Here is a 24,642-nt window from a genome sequence, read left to right on the forward strand (position 1 = left end):
AAATGTTTACTAACCATTTTGTTTTAAAACAACTTTCTTGAATGTTCCAAAATATGTGTCAAATATCACTACTAATTTCATATCTTAAAAATAAGTATACAATGCTCAAGTTAATTTCGTTTTTAAAATTCATAAACATAATTGTTAATCGTGTTATCCACGGCAAGAAAAATACAACAAACTTCTACCTACAGACTTTTTAATTATGCACATAACATGCATTCTTAGATCTTTTTAAATTCTAAATACTTCAGTCTCTCGTAATGCAGTAAATTAGTTAGTTTTCATCATAAGATTAGTTATCAAGACTGCAATAATGTTTAACGTTTTTGTTTCTCTATTCCAGACCTTAGAAAGAAACATGTCGCTGTCAGGACAATACCTTGAAGAGTTGAGCAGAAGATACAAGAAACAAGTGGAAGAAATGCAAAAGTCGTTTGAAAAGACCATACTTCAAATGTCAGAGGAAAGAAAAAAGAGCAACGAACGTGAACAGAAATACTTAGACCAGATGAACCTGCTACAAGATAAACTTGCACAAATGACTCTTACACTAGAAATGTTAATGGAAGAAAGCGATAGTTGGTTCGGGAACCTTACATTCTTTAAATTCTTCATTTATCAATCTATAATTTTAGTGATAGCTTTTTATTATATATCGAAGAAAAAAAAACCTGAATCTATTCTAGTTCCAATTCCAAAGAAGACGAAAAAGAAACCGGATAAATTTAGAAGGAAATCCGTTGAAGGAGTCAGCGGGCACGCCACTCCGTCTGCCAAGAAGAGACGACCCAGCGAAGAAGCATTCCAAATTGTGAGGCATTCAGACGAAATAGAACCTGATGCAGGGGAATGGCAAGTCGCTAGAAAGAATAGAAGGCGGAAACCATCCATGATAGTTCACAGAGACGCAGGTTCAGAGGTCAAAGATACGTCTAACGAATGCGTCCGAGAGTTGCAAGAAAACCCAATACCTTTAGATGAGGCAGAATTCTTTGCCCCCGTTTCGGAGCCGAAAGAATTTACCGACAACAAAGTGAAAGAGTTACCAAAAACCAACGGATCGTTCTTTAATAATTTGAAAACGAAAACCATGAAGACGCGGCGGTTGTCGTCGCCAGCATTTTTGAGAACGTTCAACCGCCAAAGCAGTAGAAGCACGCCGAGTCCAGTAGTCAGGACTTTGGAGCCAATTTTTAACGGGAAGCTGAGTAAAAAAGCAGCCTCAGAATCGCCTACTGGGAGCCTCTGGTCAGAATCAACGGACATCTCGCAAAATGGGCATCCAGACAGCGAGAGCGGAGGCAAAAAGAAGAAGAGTTTTAAGAATATACTAAAAAAAGTATTTTAAAACTCATGCGTTACGATTCGAATCTTACAGTAAACGAATGTGGCATTCGAATCGTAAAACGCATGTCGACTCAAACTAGAACTGTGAAGGCAGATTTCACGATTCAAATGTCAGTGTATGAAGATGAATTAACATTTTCAATATATTCAGTTTCAAATCGTAATACCATTTGTAAAGCCTATAATTTTGAGTCAGGTGTTTGGTACTTCGGTTCGCTTCGTGTTGTAAGTGTGGATCTGTCATTATGGCCCTTGACTGTTTGTGTTTTATGTGAATGTCAATGTGCTTAATTAATTAATTAATTAAATCATGTAACTGTAATGTTTAACGAAATTGTATTTGTTATAATATTTAAATTATTGTATAAAGTATTTTGTGTCGATGTTAGTATGTGGTCTAGTGTTGTATAAATATATACAAATTGTGATAAATTAGGATGCCTAATGCTATTTCGTTTTTTTTATGGGGTTACGTAGCCAAATCAATCCATGGATTCAAATAGTATGATTGATATCTGAGACTGATTTAATCTGGGATTGTGGATAATTATTTGCTCCATAATAATTATTATATAAGTTATTGAAGTTAAATGCATTTTGTGACATCAGATTCCTGTAGAAATTACTCTTTTAAGATTTTACCTGATATCTATTAGTTTCATATATTTTATATGTACATATAGCATAGGATAATGTTCCTAGTACTTACTTTAGGGTTCGACTGTAAATTACTTTAAAAATTCATCAATCATGCTGAACAAGACGAAAAAAAATTATTAAAACCAACGCTAATGTCCTAGTATTTATTTATATTACTTACTATTTTATAGAAATATTTTAAGTTTAAATGGTCAATAGATATTGCGATATTTTCAATATAATGCGTATAAGATTTTTATAATATTTATAAGATTTTATCCTGTTGACAAATTAGTTTGTTTTCGTAATTCAAAGTGCGGCCGCTCAGAGATTGCATTTCTGACAGCTGTCAATGTCACCTTTTTATATTTGTTAATTAATTGTTGATAATTTTATTCCAAAAATAAAACGTATACTTATTGTAAGGTGGCATAATACGTTTTTTATGTTATTACTCGTTATTAAGGTTAATAAAAGATATTTAAATATCTCACTGACATTGACATTCGACAGGTGTCAGAAACGCAATCACTGAGCGTCCTATAGTGTTGTTGTTTTTTTGAAAATTCAGCGGTTGACTGTGACCTTACCTAGTGCAGTATTAAATAGAATGTCCTTGTACTTCAAGCCTATGCTCCTGGCATGTTGATCATAATGTAATTTTACTATAGGTGTTTTCAAGAAAAATCATAATGTACCTAGTCGGACCGCCATCAAATTCTCAAATTCATTAAACTCTAACTGGGCATGAAATTTAGCTTTTCATTGGTGAAAGAATTTTTAAAATCGGTCTAGTAATTTCTGAGCCTATTCGTAACAAATACCACTGCCAAAGCTTTACTAATGAGTAATGGCTGAATTTGTTTTGATATGAATGCCTCCAATAGTTTCACGGTTGGAGGCACGCACTTAAATCCAACGTTCGATTCCCATTCCGTTAAACTAGAATTGAGAATATGGTTCATAAAAAAGACGAGAAAAATAATGATAATCCCAACAGTTATAAGGTCACACGCACACCGCTGTCTGGTATCGTAATATTTATTGACCGTTATGACCCTCATACAAATTGTATGCACAACGGTAACTTTAGGAGATACTATGAATGTATGTATGAATGTTTTCTGCATGATCGTGGCTACGGAACCCATCAAGTGGGGCCGCGTCTCCCGCTCGACAGTTCTTTTTTATTTTGCTACAATGCCAGTACGTACATAGGGACAGTGGGCGCTAGTCCGGGGAAACAAAGAAATGGCATTAAATGCATAACTTTATTTCTGGTGTTGTTTTATTTTAATAATCCTATTACAATACTTAATTTCCATCGCAAATTACATTTATTCACTAGCGGGCCGGCCGGTTGGTTGATATAAAATTGAATAAATAAGAAAAATGAACCTTGAAAGTAGAGATTACGAAAACCAATAGAAAATCTTCCAACTATCTATAATATAACAATTAACAATGAATTCCATTCATTTTACAATAAATTTTGCACACACGAATAACAACTAAATTTTTTCTTTCTTTATTATTTTTTATATATGTACTTTTTTTTTTAAAGATTAACTGATATATGTACTCCAAGTTCTTTTACTAAAATTAAAACTGCTATAGGTTATAAATGTTTGTATTGGCCGAATTGCCATACAAACAGCCAGTCAGTCAATCAAGTATGTAATTTGCGGTGGCCCTTACATCTCTTTTCTAATAAATTATACAATATTTATACACTTTTATATATTTCTTACACGTAACAATCATTAAAGTATCGGGTAAGTAACAATGTTTATAAAACATTTTATTAAACCAACCATACAAGTTTTACGAGTAGTCTCTTCATAAAAGAGCTCATCTAAATCTAAAGAAGTACCTTAGCTTTCACATTTCTGCCTTAAAAACATCACAAGCAGTAAAGCTATAAACTGTAGCAAATATTATATAGTACAATAAGCGAAATCTGTTACAAGAGCTATCTCATATACCCTATGTAATCCTTGGCATTAACTTGTAAAAGAACTCTGTGAAAGTATGTTTTTTGAAGTCAGATTCAATGGGAAAACTATTGATGAATCGACGGCTCAGTTGATGATTGGCGAATGATTACGGCCAATACCTATGGCTATCACGTAAAGCGCGCTCTTCGCTTTGGCAAATAGTGTGACGAATATTTTTGTTGCTAACACCCGCACCACATATAAATCAAATCAAATCGTACGGGTCAAAGTGTTGTAAAGACAGACTGCCACTGGGCAGTCTGTCTTCGGTTTGGAGGATGCAGATTTGGTCCTGGGCACCTCCAATTTTTCTGTTATAAGCATTTTAAGAAATTAAAAATCATTTGTTTCAAACGGTGAAGGAAAAACATCATCATCTGCATACCTGAGAATTTTCTTAATTCTCTATGTGTGCAGTCTGCTTTAGGCAAGCGTGGTGGACTAAGGCCTAATCCTTCTCATTCTGAGAGGAAACTCGTGCTCAGCAGTGAGCCGAATACGAGTTATTAATGATGATGAAAATAAATCTAATTTGAATTTCAATCATTTTTAAATTAACATTACCGTTGTCTCGTCTTGGAGGGGCACTGCTGTGCAACCAAATAATTCCCCCTTTCACGTTGGTACATACATTGGCCAATATGTTGGCCATTACCCGCTGTTTAGGTTGACCAAAATTGAGGCGAATGGTTATGGCCAATATCTATGGCAAATATCTGCACTACATATTATGAAACATTGTTTCAACGGGCATATTGTAGACTTAAAATAAATCCAACTTGAATTTCATTCATTTTCAATTAACTTACATAATAAAAATATTATCACAAGGCAAAGTCTATACTATGAAATATTAGTAACAGATTGCATAAAGTCTTTCAAGTCTACACACTTTATCTTCACTAAGTGAGTCTCTCTCGCCGTGTTGTTGAGGTCTCTCGCGGCCTGCGCCAGTGTCCGTGGAGCAGTGTCGCGTGTCAATTGATAGATACGAAAATTATTAATGGACTGACGACTCACATGATAACGCGCTTAATATAGTGGGAGATTAAATTGTTCACGCTTCAGGAAAAAGTACTAGTAGTGTTTTGCAATACCGTTGTCTTGTCTTGGAGGGGCACTACTGTGCAACCAGATAATTCCATTCTTCACATTGGTCAACATATTGGCCATTGTTCAGGTTAACCAAAATTGAGGCGAATTGTTATGGCCAACATTGTGACGAATATCATTGTTGTGTCCAAACATCCTCACTACATATTAGGAAACATTGACCAACTTGTAAAAAACTTGTAAAGCGGGTAAAATGTAAACATAAAATAATTCCAATTTGAATTTCATTATTTTTTCAATTAACCAACATAATAAAAATAGTATCACCGCTATGAAATAAAACAAACAAATCTACACACTTTATCTTCTCTAAGTGAGTCTCTCTCGCCGTGTTGTTCAGAGCTCTAGCGGCCTGCTCCAGGGTGTCCGTAGAGTAGCGTCACGCCTCAATATATAGATAGTGAATTTAATAATAATGTATTGACGACTCAGGTGATAACGCGCTTACTATAGTTATAGTGGGATATAAAATTGATCGCGCTTCAGGAAAATGTTTTTTGAACTACCGTTGTCTTGTCTTGAAGGAGGTACTACGTACCTTGGCCAATATGTTGGCCATTGCTTACTCCATACCCTTAACCAAGTTAAGGCGAATGGTTAAGGCTCAGACCAATTATTGTATAGGACCTGCCTCGCAATACGTTACTTTTCTGTCAAAGTATATGATCAACGATCTAATGCGATTATAAAAACTGTCTCTATAGTATCGATGTTAAATAGTTGTAATCGTGTTCATCGGTTAAAGAGCTCCGTAAAAATACCTTTTTGTGTAATTAAAGTGTGTAAAAAACGGGCAAAAACTTCTAGTTTAGTAAAAGATATATACCAAATCTAATCTCGTTTTCTTCAGAAAATGACAGACAATTTTGTTCGTGACTATGAGTGCGATACAGGTCCTTCTATAATTGGTCTGAGGGTTAAGGTCATTGGCTGTGGCCGCTCTTGCTCTTGCTTTGGCCAACATTGTGACGAATATCATTGTTGTTTCTAAACACTACATATTAGGAAACGTTGACCAATTTGTAAAGTGGGTGTAATGTAAACTTAAAATAAATCCAATTTGAATTTCATTCATTTTTCAATTAACCAACATAATAAAAAAAAGTATTACCGCTATGAAATAATAGTAACAGATTGCATAAAGTCTTTCAAATCTACACACTTTATCTTCACTAAGTGAGTCTCTCTAGCCGTGTTGTTGAGGTCTCTCGCGGCCTGCTCCAGGGTGTCTGTAGAGTAGGGCCGCGTGTTGGTCGCGAACACTATCTCGTTGACCTCCTCGTACAGTTTGACGACGAGCAGGTGTCGGAAGTGTTGCTTCAGTGTCGACAGTATGGTGTCGTAGAGCGACGTGTCTCGACAGACCAGGTTGAGGATGAAGTGGCCTGAAAAGTATACGAATGGTAAGTTTGATTTTCCTAAAACACCCTAAATAATCCTGGAAACAATGTAACATATTTGACCGGCTTTTTGATTAAACAATGTTTGACAAACTTTTTTTTTTTTCAACCCTTGACTACAATCTCACCTGATGGTAAGTGACGATGCAATCCAAGTTGGACGCGGGCTAACTTGTTAGGAGGATGAAAATCCACTCCTTTCGGTTTCTAAACGACATCGTACCGGAACGCCAAATCGCTTGGCGGTACGTCTTTGCCGGTAGGGTAACTAGCCACAGCCGAAGCCTCCCACCAACTAGACCTGGACCAATTAAGAAATTCTCAATCAGCCCAGCCGGGGATCAAACCCAGGACCTCCGTCTTGTAAATCCACAAGCCGTCACTTTTGACAATGCCCTCACAGACAAATGTTCACCATAGGTGAACGTACTTGACTGACATAACCACCTATTACTTGACGTAACCATATATCGAGGTGGTTACTTGACGTAGCCACCTATGGTGAATGTTTGTCTGTAAGGAACTCAAGACTAATTAGATAAAGACCTGCCTCGCAAGACATTATTTTTCTGTCAATGTATATGATCAACGATCTTATGCGATTATAAACACTGTCTCTATAGAATCGATGTTAAAAACCTCCGTAAAATACCTTTTTGTGTAGTTAAATGGTGTAAAAAACGAACAAAAACTGCTAGTTTAGTATAAGATATGTATGAAATCTAAGCTCGTTTTCCTTGGAAAATGGCAGAAAATTTTGTTCGTGAATTTGGGTGCGATACTAGTCCTTATGTATTTAGTCTGAGGTAAGGAAGTATATCTCACCGTCGTCCCCCAGCAGCGCCTGGACCCGCGCCAGCACGTCGTCGCCCAGGAAGTGTCGCGGCGGACACGACAGCCCCAGCGAGCTGTCCTTGCTGTCCATGTCGAACAGCACCGCGCTGTACTCCGCACCTGTGCATGCGCCACGTCTTAAGGTCCGTTTATATCTACAGACACAATGCGTCACCGACACGTAGCGTGGCAGACACCCACAGACACCGTCTATTCACACTGCCGAGCAGGTAGCTATAGACACATTAAGTCCTTTTCAGAAATTGAAGAAGTTCATGTTATATAGGCAAAAAGAGTTAGAAGATTATGCAGTGGAGGCATCAATTATTTAGTGGGAACTTTAGATGCAAATAACATATTTAGGTACAGTCTATTAATTGGTATAAGTATTCATATTTATATTTATATATATTATATGTATATATGTCATATTAATTATTGTATGTTGGCATTTATCTTTATGTTATTATCATTTTATTTATACGCTCTTATCAAGGTTTTTTGTTTTTGGTTTTTTTATTTTTGTGTTGTATTATATGAATTTTTATTTTGAATGTATTTAAAGTATTTTGATTAGATGTTTAGTTTATAATTATAACTGACTGTGACGTCACCCGGGTCTCAGCTGAAAATCAGTGCTGCGCATTGCTTTCCAGCGATGAACGGCTAATGCTGAGCTGTAAACCCTTTCTGTTTGGTGTCACAGATAGTCATGTAATATCTAAGATAGGATGATCACTTTTTAATGTGACTGTTTGTGACATTAAAAAGTGAATAAACTTATTTTCTTTCTTCTTTCTTTCTTTCTAAAGAAGTCCCCCAGAGGCGGCGTTAATGTCTTAATGGCGCTCATTGTCATTTGGTAATTGCAGTCTTATTGTCATTTGTGTAAGGCGCTGTGAATTTTAGTTCAGGTTTCACGAAAAGGTCTCTACAGTCATCTAGGTGGAAAGTTCTCATCAATACAAATTAATCAAGCCCAATCACAAGGTAGCTACTGTAAGCCGTTGAGTCTTTCGTCTCCATGACCAGACCCCTAATGACACTCACAACCCATGTTGATGACAGTTCTCATCAATACAAATTAATCAAGCCCAATCACAAGGTAGCTTCTGTAAGCCGTTGAGGAGTTCCCTTTTGTGTCTTTCGTCTCCATGACCAGACCCCAAATGACACTCACAACCCATGTTGATGACAGTTCTCAACAATACAAATTAATCAAGCCCAATCACAAGGTAGCTACTGTAAGCCGTTGAGTCTTTCGTCTCCATGACCAGACCCCTAATGACACTCACAACCCATGTTGATGACAGTTCTCAACAATACAAATTAATCAAGCCCAATCACAAGGTAGCTACTGTAAGCCGTTGAGTCTTTCGTCTCCATGACCAGACCCCTAATGACACTCACAACCCATGTTGATGACAGTTCTCATCAATACAAATTAATCAAGCCCAATCACAAGGTAGCTTCTGTAAGCCGTTGAGGAGTTCCCTTTTGTGTCTTTCGTCTCCATGACCAGACCCCAAATGACACTCACAACCCATGTTGATGACAGTTCTCAACAATACAAATTAATCAAGCCCAATCACAAGGTAGCTACTGTAAGCCGTTGAGTCTTTCGTCTCCATGACCAGACCCCTAATGACACTCACAACCCATGTTGATGACAGTTCTCATCAATACAAATTAATCAAGCCCAATCACAAGGTAGCTTCTGTAAGCCGTTGAGGAGTTCCCTTTTGTGTCTTTCGTCTCCATGACCAGACCCCAAATGACACTCACAACCCATGTTGATGACAGTTCTCAACAATACAAATTAATCAAGCCCAATCACAAGGTAGCTACTGTAAGCCGTTGAGTCTTTCGTCTCCATGACCAGACCCCTAATGACACTCACAACCCATGTTGATGACAGTTCTCATCAATACAAATTAATCAAGCCCAATCACAAGGTAGCTTCTGTAAGCCGTTGAGGAGTTCCCTTTTGTGTCTTTCGTCTCCATGACCAGACCCCAAATGACACTCACAACCCATGTTGATGACAGTTCTCAACAATACAAATTAATCAAGCCCAATCACAAGGTAGCTACTGTAAGCCGTTGAGTCTTTCGTCTCCATGACCAGACCCCTAATGACACTCACAACCCATGTTGATGACAGTTCTCATCAATACAAATTAATCAAGCCCAATCACAAGGTAGCTTCTGTAAGCCGTTGAGGAGTTCCCTTTTGTGTCTTTCGTCTCCATGACCAGACCCCAAATGACACTCACAACCCATGTTGATGACAGTTCTCAACAATACAAATTAATCAAGCCCAATCACAAGGTAGCTACTGTAAGCCGTTGAGTCTTTCGTCTCCATGACCAGACCCCTAATGACACTCACAACCCATGTTGATGACAGTTCTCATCAATACAAATTAATCAAGCCCAATCACAAGGTAGCTTCTGTAAGCCGTTGAGGAGTTCCCTTTTGTGTCTTTCGTCTCCATGACCAGACCCCAAATGACACTCACAACCCATGTTGATGAAAGTTCTCATCAATACAAATTGATCAAACCCAAACACATGATTTAAGTTTAACCATTATTTTAAGTTTTGATGTACCGATAATACTGCGGTAAAGCATTAACTTCTCGATAATTAAAAAAAAATTAAGTACCCGCATCGGCTTCTTCGTTGAGGAAGTCGAGTCCGTCCTTGATCTGGACCTGCAGACGATCGTCTACCTCGCACTCGAAGTAGTTCCGCGCCACCTCCAGCATCGCGGGGTCCAGCTCTACTGCCGTCACCTGCAATGACAAGTAAAAGCTGAAATTATGATAACTTTTTTTTTACTTCTACACCGTGCCAGTGGTTGCGTCAATAAGCCGCCGCAACATTTACGTGTCCAATACAAGGAACCTTATAGCAATATTAAAAATGCAAATTCACACGCTAGCTAAAGTATGTTTTAAAACAATAAATTTTTTCTAACTTTTCGGTTTAAGACAAAGAAAACTGCACGGTGTATAGTGTGTAGTGTATAGGTGATTTTGTGTTTATAAACATATCACACTTGATGGAAAGCTCAGATGCAATACGTTCCGTTCCCTGACCTTTAGCGCACTGATATAAAAAAAGCTATTCCATATCCTTGTAGTATGAATCAGGAATAAGAAAAGATTTTGTACACTTTCAAGGGATGTCTTATAGTAAAGGCAAAAGAGTACGAGGAAGTAGGTCAGAAACAGAACATTAAAGAGTTGACAAATCATCTTATTTTGTGATTTTGATACTTTTCGATTGTGGTGGTGTTACACCCTCGTGTTCAGAAATTACGTTAAGCAACGGTTATTAAAAAGTTACTTAAGTTTACTTTATGTAGCCATTATTAAAGTCCATTTTCTTATAACACAAAGGCGTAAGCGTCCTTTGCTACGTCTATTGCTATAGCGTTAGCTTTAATTATCATAGATCTGTTGTCAGCACCAACAGACGCTCACCGTGAGCTCAGCGAAGCACCTCTTGAGGAACATGCAGAGGCTGCCGCCGCCCAGCCCCAGCACGGCGACGCGGCGCCGGCGCGACAGCTGCACGCCCACGCACATGAACGCGTGGTACACGTCACATGCCGCAGTGCGCCACTCGCATGTGCCGTCAACTGTCAGCACCAACAGACGCTCACCGTGAGCTCAGCGAAGCACCTCTTGAGGAACATGCAGAGGCTGCCGCCGCCCAGCCCCAGCACGGCGACGCGGCGCCGGCGCGACAGCTGCACGCCCACGCACATGAACGCGTGGTACACGTCACATGCCGCAGTGCGCCACTCGCATGTGCCGTCAACTGTCAGCACCAACAGACGCTCACCGTGAGCTCAGCGAAGCACCTCTTGAGGAACATGCAGAGGCTGCCGCCGCCCAGCCCCAGCACGGCGACGCGGCGCCGGCGCGACAGCTGCACGCCCACGCACATGAACGCGTGGTACACGTCACATGCCGCAGTGCGCCACTCGCATGTGCCGTCAACTGTCAGCACCAACAGACGCTCACCGTGAGCTCAGCGAAGCACCTCTTGAGGAACATGCAGAGGCTGCCGCCGCCCAGCCCCAGCACGGCGACGCGGCGCCGGCGCGACAGCTGCACGCCCACGCACATGAACGCGTGGTACACCGTCACGTGGCCGAAGTCCACCACCTGCTTGGACTTGTTCTTCCTTTTCACTGGAAAATACATTGATAGAGGTACAGTAACATCACTGTTATAAGTCGCAAAAAATGGCAAAAAAGCAACGGCAATACAGAAGTCCTCATTCTCGCAGTACAAATTTGCGGGTTGTGAGAAGGGTGATTGCATTCTTCACCCATTCACTGACAGGCGCGCGTGTTGCCTGATTGCCTTCCGCACCACCTAAACTCTCTTCTATCGTCAAAGTTTAAATTCATTTATTTCTAGTAGAGTAGTCTTAGTTTATAAGCAGTTCTGAAACGTCAGGTTAAGAGATATAATAGTGATAAGGGAAGTCGAAAACTTATTTACGAGGGTTAATTAAAGTTACGAGGGTTCCATATCCGCCTTGGTCCGAAAAGAGCCCACAACTCTGCCTCACACGTTGCACCCCGCACCCCTGTATCGTGCGACTGATGACAGTTTAGCTGTTTGCTAATAATGCCGCGTGTGAATTGAACACCATTGAAGTGTAGACCTTATTGCCTTACGTTAAGATTTTATATGCAAGTACAACATTCCGTGATTTGTCGCTGAAACGCTCGGACATCGAACATATCTGACGTCACCCGGACAGATACACTCAGGCCAAAGCACTTTAAGAACGGCCCTCTAAGCCGAGGTCAGAGTCTCAGAAGAGACATCCTTGGAGAGTCCTTCCGCCCATCTCTTCGACTTCTGCCTTCGAGCCCCATCATCCGATGCTTCTGCGCTCGCCCAAACCCCTATGACGCCCCTGAGGTCTTTACACAATCAAAAAAAAAGACACCGAAGACGGCGTGTGGGCAACAACTAATAGAGTGCTGTGTGACGTATTTTTGCGTTATTCAAAATAGGACTTTTACCCTGAGTAGACTTTGAGTACTTTGCGCTTTGTATGCAGTAGCGCTATTTTGTGACGATGATTTTACTATATTTTTTGAACTACGGTGTGAATTTCGACTTTGCCTAAATCTCTCTCTCATTTACTAATCTTAACTCAATATATTCGGCTATACTAATATTACAAAAACGAAAAAGCTTGAATTGAATAGGCTCTGAAACATTTGGACCAATTTAAAAATGATTTATTAAATTGGTTCAGGACGGGATGCGGCGACTAAACTACTATCTATTTGCATAGCAACTCGAGCATGTTGTCACCTGTCTTCAGCCTCGCCTCGGACTGCACCAGGAACTGGTTGTCCAGGAACACGAGGCGGCGGAAGGGCGCGCCCTCCACGTCCACATCCTCCACCACGAACTCGCCCGACACCTTGGAGGAGCCCTGGTGCACCTTCACGCGCCGCCCCACGTCGCTGCCCAGCGACAGGAACGGGATCTAGAGATGACATATCATCTTATATATGACACCATAAAATTGTAAATATCATTATAATCTATCTCGCGAGATTCCGTGAACCCAAGTTGTAAGTATCAAGAAAATCGGCCTCCGTGCGTATGTACAGTGGTATGCGCGGTGGATTTATAAGACGGAGGTCCTGGGTTCGATCCCCGGCTGGGCAGATTGAGATTTTCTTAATTTGTCTAGGTCTGGCTGGTGGGAGGCTTCGGCCGTGGCTAGTTACCACCCTACCGACAAAGACGTACCGCCAAGCGATTTAGCGTTCCGGTACGATGCCGTGTAGAAACCGAAAAGGGTGTGGATTTTCATCCTCCTCCTAACAAGTTAGCCCGCTTCCATCTTAGACTGCATCATCACTTACCATCAGGTGAGATTGTAGTCAAGGGCTAACTTGTAAAGAATAAAAAAAAAACAATTTCTGCAAGTGCATTTCAGACCATAGTAACTTTTTTTTGCCGGGAGGAAAAGAATCCCTACAGACTCCCAGAACATAGTCATGTGTATGATAAAAAAGAAGGCCAGATACGCTATCTACCAGTCGTGGGGACATCAGCTATGAATTGAATTCTACCCTATTTCACTCTTATTTCGTTATTTTCGTTACATATTTTGCCTAAATATGCCACAGAAATAGACTGTGTATCTTTGCCGCCGGCGTGCCCAAAAATTTATCTTACCTGTCCAAATGTATTGAACGAATCCTGCGAACATCAGCTACATAAACATGAAATACCATCTTATTTGATGTTGTTATTATCATTACAGATTTTGCCGAAACATGAGATGGACTGCGTAAGTTGCTCAACAATGTGTCACCTGTCCAGTGAATCCATTGGGCGCTAACATCTTGGCGGAGCTGGTGAGCTCGTCCTTGACGGCGTCGAGGCTGTGGAACAGGTGCCCGCGCCGCAGCACGGCCACCACCAGCCGCCCGAAGCGCGCCGAGTCCTGCAGCTGGCGCCTGCCCGCTGGAGTGCCGAACAACCACTCGGATTCTCTGAAATACGGAAATATTTATGAAAGAGTGCTTGGAACCCGTATGCTCAGCAGAAAGTCTGCCACGCCCCGATAAACACTACCGCACATGAGTCTTCAGACCGTCCACGTTACATATTAAAATAAACATTAATAAAAAAGTATCATCATTATATTAGTCTAATGTTTGATATTGTAACAATCACTAAAGGATGTTAATGTGTTCGTAGGCTTAGGCTTAGGTCCACTAACTCGCAGAAAGGAAGGCGGTCTGGTCCTGTGTTGGACTGGACTAGATTGAAAATTATGATGAAGAAACGTTCTATTTGCAGAGCATACATTAAAGACGAGACAGTTATTACCATTACGCTTAGAAACAGCGTATTATAATAATGTGCCGCTTGCATTGGCAGTTCATGAGTCATGAGTCGACCTAGCCTCTAAGCTTTTACAGCGAGCTCGATTGGCTGGAGTAATGTAGCGGAGAGGAGTAAGTGTTATTCTGTAACGATGTTTCATCATTTCGATTTTCGACAGTGTAAGCTTCGAACTCGTATCTATCGCTCTCTGTCTATAGTATCGTGTGAGATAGAGTGAGAGATAGAGGCGAATTTGCGTGTTATAGGTACTTATGTATCATTACATACCCGCTTCGCTATCGGGGGGATAAAGAAGCGAGAAGAACTTGCGCACGCTCCAATAGTCTATAGCTTGAAGTTATCGCGTGAGATAAATCGTATGTCACTTCTCAAACAAACTAGAAGCGACTATAAACGGAGACTGGCCCAAGTTTCGTTCAGCGCACATCTACATGTATCCTTGATCCTCGACCCTTCCAAAAAGGTACGACGAAATGTGCACGTTTGCAATTTGGCCATTCTGATACAGGTAAATAGGTATACTACTGAAATTAATTTTAATAGTCGTGCAAGAGAGCAAGGCCGATCCAAGAAATCTAAGATTCCCCACCCGTTGATATAATCGTAGTACCCATTCCTAGCACCTCGCTGTACTTGGAGAGAAGGGAGAAATATAGGTCACGTAAATACATGGGTGGTGTTGACATGATATTACACGAGTATGCGCTGTCCCAAAAATAAGTGTCATCAACAGCCATCACGGACAACTCAAAAATAACCGCGCGGTGTGCATTCAAGAATCCGTGGATCGCAAATGCAACGCGACGGGGACGATGTCGCAGTTGCAACAGTGCGGCGACTATGGCAATAGGGGTTAGGGTTGTCACCCGTACTACATAAAAAATAAAGTTAATACAGATCGTTTTTTTTCTAAGGTTAAGACATGAAAGGTTATTATATTATTAATGGTTGCGTTGATTTCCTAGCCATATGGGTAAACGTGCAATTAAAAAAGTGTGTGTTAGCTCCGACGCACGAATGGAGTTTACTCTTTCAGATCGACTGTCTAAATAGTTGTATAGTGCATGTTGCCCCTCAGCATACACTATGTACGTCTCAATACCTACGCCCGAAAAGTGAAAGGTGCGCAGAATAGGTTGCGTGCAAAAAACGTAACGCTGTCATTCGTTCATCGAATTTTACTACCCATATTTTTTTCATACCGGAGGCTATATGTATATGAAAAATCGATTCTTAAGGAGTAAATTCCAAAGAACATACATATTTTTTATGAATATGATTTATGACGAAGACAGGTTTGTACGGTACTCTCAGAGGGCGAGCCCGACTCGCACTTTTTTTTTATAGAATGTGGCAACCCTAGCGTCAACTAATGAGTTTAGAACTCCGCTGTTATTATTAGTTTTGAGACGTATTTATGATGGACGACGGATGGAGCGTGCGCCAAAACATATATTTCTGGCTTTTCAGTTCAAAATATCATTGTTTATTGGAATTTAACGGATGTCGGATTTAACTCCTTGACCTTGGTAAAACAATACATTTGAGCACGTCAGGATTCAAATACAAGTAGTAGATAAAGAATTTGTGATGAAAATATCAATTTATTTTTTAAAATATTTAATATTGTAAACGCGAAAGTTTGTATGGATGTTTGGATGTATGTTTGGATGTTTGTTACTCTATAACGCCGCTACTACTGAAGCGATTTAGCTGAAATTTGGAATGGAAATAGATTTTACTCTGGATAAACACATAGGCTCCTTTTTATCCCGTCCGCTAGTTTTTTAATACTATCTTTGATAATTCGTTTCTTTCTTTTGTCATGGTCGTCGTATTGTATTTTTTATTTTATACTTATTTTTTTTTAAATAAAAATCATATAAAATAAGAAAGTGGTAATGATCGTGGTATTGAGAGCGTGATTTTTCAGTAGTCGGATTTAATACAAAACCGACTTTAAAAAAAGGAGGATATTATTGTCAGAATTGCAGTTTTTGCATATGTTCGTCTATACCTTTTCTCGGTCTGAGGCGTGTTTGAACCACTCGTAACTTTAATTTTAAGTTTTCAACTTTACTTATCACCATAATATAACCTGACGTTTTAAAAGTGCTTGTAAACTGAACCTACATCAAATAATTTTTGAAGAACTTTGACTTGACTTTAAAACGTGTGTCTTTTATTTTTTTTAAATGTTCTATTTTATTCAAAATATTAATCATAATAATCGTTTATTTATCACAAAGGGTTTACAATTTTTCATGATTTCAAGACTGTCCTAGCTAGATTTAACGGATCTGTGTTAAGGATAACCAGCCCTCTCCCTCGGATTAGTTACAAAGATGAGTGAAAAAGTGTGAGTGAATTTTTAAACAAAAACATGTGTGTGTGTGTTTTTTTTATATTTATGATTATTCGTGCATATCGCAAAGTCTCATAACAATGTTTTTATTCGTTTTTCTGGACTGAGTATATTCCAACTTAGGGAAGAACTGCGCAAGTTATATCAAACTCGGTTAAGTAGATTTTGCGATACAGAGTTAAGCGTCTATCAACACCTCAGACCAGTTATTGTATAGGACCTGCCTCGCTAGACGTTACTATTCTGTCAAAGTATATGATCAACGATCTAATGCGATTATAAAAACTGTCTCTATAGAATCGATGTTAAATAGTTGTAATCGTGTTCGTCGGTTAAAAGAGCTCCGTAAAAATACCTTTTTGTGTAGTTGAATTGTGTAAAAAACGGACAAAATCTTCTACGTTAGTATAAGATATATACCAAATCTAAGCTCGTTTTCCTCAGAAAATGACAGACGATTTTGTTCGTGACTATGAGTGCGATACAGGCCCTTCTATAATTGGTCTGAGATGAACACAGAATACAATATAATAGGTAGTAGATAAAAGATGTATCATTAGCAAAAGAAAAAATAGGCGAAACTCGAAAGAAAATCTTACACCTAAAAAAATAATTAAATTTGTAATGAAAAACAACTCACGATATTAAAAGTATAAATCCAAAACTTTTCAAATCACCTTAGATATGATAAAACTTTAAATTAATTTTAATAATTCCTGCACACCCCAGATATAACAGTCGAGTTACACTGAAACACTAAAAACTTTTTAATACTTTATAAATAAATTCTAAATTATTAAAATTAATTGTTCTAAAATTTTTAAACACCTGTATTGAGAAAAATTTAACAATTTAATTTGAATGATAATTTAAATTTATATAACGCACTTAAACTAATTTAAACTTATATAACGCACTTGTCCAGTAACGTTTTCAGTCAATCTGATCCTATAGGATTGGATCATGCTCGTGCGAACGTTCGCATGTGGGCGGGTCAGGGGTGTGCTGTCATAAATATGTCGAGTGACGTCACAACTCATACCGCACGTATATTTATACTAGCGGACGCCCGCGACTTCGTCCGCGTGGAAATCAATGTAAATTTTCAACCCCTATTTCACTACCTTAGGGCTTGAATTTTAATAATTCGTGAATCACATTATATTTCGTATTTTTTTTAAGATTTATGCACAAATTTTTCAAATTGTAACTCTAAAAATGAAGGACTTTCCATACAAACTTTCAACCACTAATTCACCTTCTATTTTTATTTTAGGGTCAAAAAGTACATGTTTTGCTTTGAGGTTCCATTTACCATTATACTAAAATTCATCTTGATCGGTTCAGCCGTTTAGCCGTGAAAAGGTTACAGACAGAGAGACAGATAGACACATAGACAGACTTACTTTCCCATTTATAATATGAATATATATATGAAACTAGCGAACGTTCGAAATTCGACGACGAAAATTAGTTTTTCGCAAATCCCGCTGGAACCATGAACTTTACCGTGATTAAACGTTGCTCAATTACAATTACCTTCTATCTACTAGTGAAAATCCCATTTAAATCAGTGCAGCCGTTCAAGAGATTAACCCGGACCAACAGACAGACAGATATAATTTACTGTGTTTTAGTACCGTGTAATCACCTATATATATAAGCACTTGATAAAACAAACAGAGAACTCATTTTTTTTTAAATAATTTACAAGGCCTTGACTACAATCTCACTTGATGGTAAGTGATGATGCAATTTAAGATGGAAGCGGGCTAACTTGTTAGGAGGAGGATGAAAATCCACGTGGAGTACTCCTTAAATCCACAAACTACGAGTAGCATTTGACGGCCTCCGTGGCGCAGTGGTATGCGCGGTAGATTTACAAGACGGAGGTCCTTGGTTCGATCCCCGGCTGGGCAGAATGAGATTTTCTTAATTTGTCCAGGTCTGGCTGGTGGGAGGCTTCGGCCGTGGCTAGTTACCACCCTACCGGCAAAGACGTACCGCCAAGCGATTTAGCGTTCCGGTACGATGCCGTGTAGAAACCGAAAGGGGGGAACCTAAGATTCCATCTTAGACTGCATCATCACTTACCATCAGGTGAGATTGTAGTCAAGGGCTAACTTGTGAAGAATAAAAAAAAAAAAAAGCATCAGCGCAACTGGACGCGGTAGGTATATATACAGAATTTCAGCAAATTAGAAATACCGTTCTATATTGATGACCTCAAAGTTTTACGAGAAAAACAACCTAATAATAGCTACGCGTGAAAACGTTTGAACGTAAACAAATGGCTGCTGGAATCTATTTTTATACGTCTAGTAATAGTACCTATAAGGTATAGGTATAGAGCCTTCATAGCCCAGTGGATATGACCTCTGCCTCCGATTCTGGAGGGTGTGGGTTCGAATCTGGTCCGGGGCATGCACCTCCAACTTTTCAGTTGTGTGCATTTTAAGAAATTAAATATCATGTGTCACAAACGGTGAAGGAAAACATTGTGAGGAAGCCTGCACACCAGAGAATTTTCTTAATTCTGTCTATCACATTCTGAGAGGAGACCCGAGCTCAGCAGTGAGCCGAATATGGGTTGATAATGGCTATCTAACACTGAAATAATTTTTCAAATCAGACCTTTCAAGACAAACTTGTTTAAATAAACCTTATTGTAAAACTGTGGTTCCAGCTGAAAATTAGCGTTACGTTTTTTACGTTTCCTGGGTTATGCCATCGCAAGGTAATGTCCTGGATGACCTGGTGTACTGGAGATATTGTGATGTGTGGCATAATTTCGAAATAAACGCATTTTTTATTTTAGTCACTAGTTACATATTTTATTTTATTAGAATATTTATCATACAACATTATGATATATTATATATATTAGTTTATTTTATGATATTTATAATTATTATATAATTTGTGTATTATGGTTTATGTATTAGTGTGTAGTTATTTGTATGTATGTATAATGTACATTATTATTACGTACACACCACCTACAGTTGTCCTAATAAGTTCCTAAGCCTAAGGTTGCCTGGAAGAGATCGCTACTAAGCGATAAGGCCGCCTTTTGTATTCTACTTTTTCTTATGTTTCTGTTTTTCTTTTATTTTTTGTGGTGTATAAATAAAGAGTATTAAATAAATAAATAAAATAAAAAATTAAATAATTTTTTTCTTTCTTTCTAAAACCTTACCTCCCCTGTGGTACAATGAAGACAGCATACTTGTTGATAGCCTGCGACTTCTTCTGATCAACTATGTACAGGGTGTAGCGAGGGATCTCCTCTCCGGGCAGCATCAGATCCAGTGACACCTGTGCGTGAAGACAATGTTGATAATGGATTGAATAGTATTTTTTAGCTTCTGTTTGTTAAATGTTGCAATGCATTTTGTAAACCGAATCACATGCACAACTAGTCTTCATAACAAAAAGTAATAATAAGTAAAGCTGACTTTGGTGTGGGCTGTTCTCAGATTTCTGTTTTCACCATTAAATTATGACTTAATGTTTCAACAGTGCTTGTAAACTAAGCCTAATTGAAATAAATTTTAATGATCCTTACCAATTTATGTAATTATCATAAATTGGTAAAAATGTATAACATCAGAAAAAACTAATATCTATACTAATATTATAAAGCTGAAGAGTTTGTTTGATTGAACGCGCTAATCTCAGGAACTACTGGTCTGATTTGAAAAATTCTTTCAGTGTTACATAGCCCATTTATCGGGGAAGGCTATAGGATATATATTATCCTCGTATTCATGCGGGAACGGGAACCACGCGGGTGAAACCGCGCGACGTCAGCTAGTTTGTATATAATTTTTTTAATTAAAGTGGGCAGATAATTGTGCCTCTGAGTATATCTTTGTCCTTTATACTAGTCTATTCAATAGATGTTCATGCTGTTATTACATTATTACAGGTATAATAATATTTGGGTTGAAGATTTTCTCCAAAAAAAATAGAGATGTGTGACATCAAAACCAGTTCATCAATACCCGTTACCATTACCACATCGCAGTTTGAATCGTACTGCATTACAAGAAAGACATATGTCATAATAAAATATTATTTTTTTTTTTTTAAATTCTACAAGCCTAACTACTACAACTAAATCATAGCATTTAACACAAAACAGAAAATTCCTCACAAGGAATGGCTTACTCACTTCATCATCACCATCTAGTGATGTTTTAGCAAGGCCATTGGTGATGAAAGCAGCGTCTTGCGCCGACTTCACACATGACTTCAGCTCATCAACTGTTTCCAACCTCTGCATCTTATCACCTGCCATACACACTTCTATAATCTGCAATGAAGAAATGGAGAAACCTTAATATATTTCTGCTTCTCGTTATCAATCCATATTCGGCTCACTGCTGAGCTCTAGTCTCCTCTCAGAATGAGAGGGGTTAGACCAATAGTCCACTAATCTGGCCCAATGCGGATTGGCAGACTTCACATATGCAGAGAATTAAGAAAATTCTCTGGTATGCAGGTTTCCTGACAATGTTTTCCTACACCGTTTGTGACACGTGATATTTAATTTCTTAAAATGCACACAACTGAAAAGTTGGAGCTGCATGCCCCAGACCAGATTCAAACCCACACCCTCTGGAATCTGTCGCAGAGGTTATATAGCTTGGACTATGACAGCCCGTCTATGTATACTGCTTTTATGTTTACTGCATAAATGACTTCATCACAATAAATCAATAAGTTCAAGGTTTTTGCCATATGTATGTTTATAGCGAAGCCTATTACAATGTAAATCACACTAACATTATCAAGGTGATACTTTGTTTATGTTTTGAAACCATTGCACAACTTGTAATGAATCAATTTGGCTGATATTTGAAATGCTGCTCACTGCTGTATTATATAAAAGGAAATAAGGTTTAAGGCTAGCATGTCCATATTTGAAGCAAATAATACAGTAGAACTATTTTTTTTTCCTGATTGCGTAAGTGCTGTAGGTTCCTTAATTTCTGCTGTGTCACCAGGAGGTTTGAGCAAGTGCTTTCTTTTTTTTTTGAATGGGGCCCGAAGGCAGAAGCCAAATAGATGGACGGAACAACTTTCTAAGGGTGTCTCCTCTGAGAATTGGACCTCAGCTTAGAGGGCCTTTCTGGAAGGATGTTTTGGCTTGATTGTATCAGTCCAGGCATCCCCAATATTGTGAGTTAAAAAGCCCACATCTGGTTGATGTCAGATATAAGGGATCTTCTAAGACAAAAATGCTGTGTAACTTGTACTTGTAGCAAACTCCTAAACTGCTTAAATTTACTGATGTCGACATTAACATAGAAAATGCTTAGTAAGAAGAGATTCATAGAAATAAACTTACTAATTTAGGCATCTCTTTAAACTTTGTAGCAACAACAACAAACACTGGCAAAGTCATCCCCGCTCCATTCTCAGCATTCTTCTCCTCTGCCTCATGACATCTGACAACCCTGAACATCCATGTCCTATCACAGAAGAACTCCACTAACTTGCTCAATATATGACTCTGGAGTAAGGTTATACATACAAAACGCCCACTTATTTTAAGTACCCTTTTTATTTCATTAAAATATTTATTAATTCTTTCATTTGTTTCTTCACTATCATCTGGCATAAGAGCATCTAATGTACCTTTATCGAGTACAACATTAAATTCATCATTTTCAAATGTCATATTTAAGGCATCCATGTAAAGAAATTTCATACTTGTTCTATGCGAGTTTACTGCTTTCATCTGTTTGATAACAATTTCTGATACATCTATATTGGTTATGTGTGGGTATCCTATGTCGTGAAGGTCTGCGCTGAGGCTCGAATTACCGCATCCAGGTATGAGAATTGTGTCGGACTTTTTGATATATTTATGTAAGTGGGTGCACAGTTCTAGATACTCACCATACCTTAAAAGAAAGAAATTTAAATAATTACTATATCTTTAAACATATTTAATATGTTCATATAAAGTAATAGCAGATTAGTTTTAGATTATTTACCTATTAATAGTAAGTAAACTTAACTTAGAATACAGAGAAACTATTAAAAAAACAACACAACAATAATTACCATTCAAAAGCCTTATTTCCACGTTTTTTGAAAAACTTATTCCAGTAGTCTTTTTCACTAAATTCTTTGTGGGATTTGGGAAGGAGATTCATAGTTAAGTATAAGTCTAGGTATTCCTAAAATTTTTAAAAAATATTTTATTTTGCAGTCTCCACGCGTATTTTGATTTTCTGACTGACACTTACAGAGCACAGACTAAATATTTTGTTTATTTATCTAATGTCAATAATAATGTCAATTAGATGTTATGAAGGCTAATTTCCACAAAGCGATCACGTCCAAAATAATCCTACAGCCCCAGGGCCCAGCCTATCCACCACCATTCCACTTATCTACCGCAGTCATTTCGGTCGTGGCAAAAACGTCACTGATGACTTTGAGATGAGTTTTAATTTTGAACTTTGCAAAAGAACCAGTATAAAAACACTAGTAGTTCCTGAGATTAGCGCGTTCAATCAAACAAACAAACAAAAAAACTCTTCCGCTTTATAATATTAGTAACTATGTAGCAAAACACTTGTCAATGTCCAGCTGAAGCATTTTCGTATCATGATTTGATTTATCTTTCCTATAAATTACGTCCTCCTAAGGCAAAATCGAGAATACTTCTGCAGCGTAACTTTGCTGGAATTGATAAAAATCGCCTTTGTGATGATGCTACGAATTTGGATTGGTCTGTTATTGCAGATGCAGATTCAGTTGATTGCAAGGTAGACTTATTTAATACCCTAATAACTCAGCTCTATGACGTGCATGCTCCGGTAAGGCCGATTAAAATGAAACACCTACCTGCTCCTTGGCTTTCTGATGATATAAAAATTTATATGAACAAAAAGAATTCTGCAAAATATAAATATAAAACAACTGACTCTGAAGCGAATCGTCTTAAATATCATAAGGCTCGGAATCGCTGTAATACATTATGTAGAGATGCACAACGACGCCACATTTTTAAATCAGTAGAAAATGGCAATTCTGCCAAAACTTGGAAATTTCTAGAATCTCTTGGAGTTGGTAAATCTTCCCCTAATAATCCTATCAATATTGATATCGAACATCTGAATAAACATTTTGCTACTTCCGATACGATTGATAGTATTGATAAAGATCGTACACTTAACATTCTTTCTTCTGCTTCAACTCCTAATCATTTACCCTTTTTCTTTGAGTCTTTCACTGAATGTGATGTTAAGAAGAGCATTTTATCGGTCTCAAATGCTGTCGGTTCTGATGACGTGAGCCGTAATATGATCATTCCCATCATTGATATTGTTATCCCAGTTCTTACCCATATCCTAAATTATTCCATCCACTCCAGTAAATTTCCTGAGGCATGGAAGAGTGCTCAAATTATTCCATTACCTAAAAAAATTACCCCTAATTCCTTCTCAGACTTTCGACCTATTTCAATTTTGCCTTTTCTGTCAAAAGTCCTTGAAAAATTGGTTTTCCGACAGTTGAGTCTTTTTCTTAGCAAGCATTCCATTCTAAGTCCCTTTCGATCCGGTTTTCGCCCTGGTCATAGTACGGTCACAGCTTTAGCAAAAGTTACTGATGATATCCGCTGGGCGATGGATAATAGACAACTCACAGTCTTAGTTCTGCTAGATTTTAGTAATGCTTTTAACACTGTTGACTATGACATTTTGTTGGGTTTATTATGCTCTCTTAACATATCTCCATCGGTGGTTGACTGGTTTCGGAGTTACCTCAATGGCCGTAAACAGCGTATTCGCGTTCACGATTCTTTCTCATCTTGGTGTGATGTTTCGGCCGGGGTACCTCAGGGTGGCGTGTTATCTCCTTTACTCTTTTCCATATTCATTAATTCTATCACTCAATGTTTCACTTCTCTCTACCATATGTATGCAGATGATGTGCAAATATATCGCTCGTCAACTCTTGAGAACCTTGGCTCTGCTGTGTCTGCTATTAATAAAGATCTAAATGCAATTTC

At 38.4% G+C, this 24,642-nt stretch overlaps 2 protein-coding genes across 10 annotated transcripts in view; one reads left to right on the forward strand and one right to left on the reverse strand.

Annotated features, from left to right (window-relative positions):
• LOC112047949 (SUN domain-containing ossification factor) overlaps nucleotides 1-3,263 on the forward strand; it is an 83,399-nt gene extending 80,136 nt beyond the window's left edge. For all 9 annotated transcript variants that reach the window (XM_024085273.2, XM_052891311.1, XM_052891310.1 and 6 more), the window contains exon 4: nucleotides 347-3,263. In XM_024085273.2, coding sequence (XP_023941041.1) covers nucleotides 347-1,351 — 1,005 coding nt within the window. In that variant the 3' untranslated portion in view covers nucleotides 1,352-3,263. The remainder of the gene's footprint in view (nucleotides 1-346) is intronic.
• Nucleotides 3,247-22,887, reverse strand: LOC112047952 (eEF1A lysine and N-terminal methyltransferase homolog). The gene is made up of 10 exons (XM_024085277.2): nucleotides 22,686-22,887; nucleotides 21,964-22,522; nucleotides 20,785-20,925; nucleotides 19,807-19,925; nucleotides 13,704-13,884; nucleotides 12,686-12,863; nucleotides 11,369-11,538; nucleotides 10,000-10,129; nucleotides 7,325-7,453; nucleotides 3,247-6,484 (listed from the first exon to the last, which is right to left on the reverse strand). The coding sequence occupies exons 1-10, from the start codon at nucleotides 22,775-22,777 to the stop codon at nucleotides 6,213-6,215; spliced, it is 1,971 nt and encodes a 656-aa protein (XP_023941045.1). The 5' UTR covers nucleotides 22,778-22,887; the 3' UTR covers nucleotides 3,247-6,212.
• Between the last annotated feature and the right edge of the window lie 1,755 nt (nucleotides 22,888-24,642).

This window comes from Bicyclus anynana, chromosome 3 (genome assembly GCF_947172395.1).
Source record: "Bicyclus anynana chromosome 3, ilBicAnyn1.1, whole genome shotgun sequence".
Lineage (NCBI taxonomy): Eukaryota > Metazoa > Arthropoda > Insecta > Lepidoptera > Nymphalidae > Bicyclus > Bicyclus anynana.

What these genes read in the sequence shown, in the direction of transcription:
- LOC112047952 (XM_024085277.2), bottom strand. Translation starts at nt 22,777, where the DNA reads ATGAATCTCCTTCCCAAATCCCACAAAGAATTTAGTGAAAAAGACTAC. An exon ending in CAACGAAGAAGCCGATGCGG is followed by an intron (nt 7,454 to 9,999) that starts GTACTTAATTTT and finishes GCGCATGCACAG; the next exon opens with GTGCGGAGTACAGCGCGGTG. An exon ending in GGCGCTGCTGGGGGACGACG is followed by an intron (nt 6,485 to 7,324) that starts GTGAGATATACT and finishes TATACTTTTCAG; the next exon opens with GCCACTTCATCCTCAACCTG.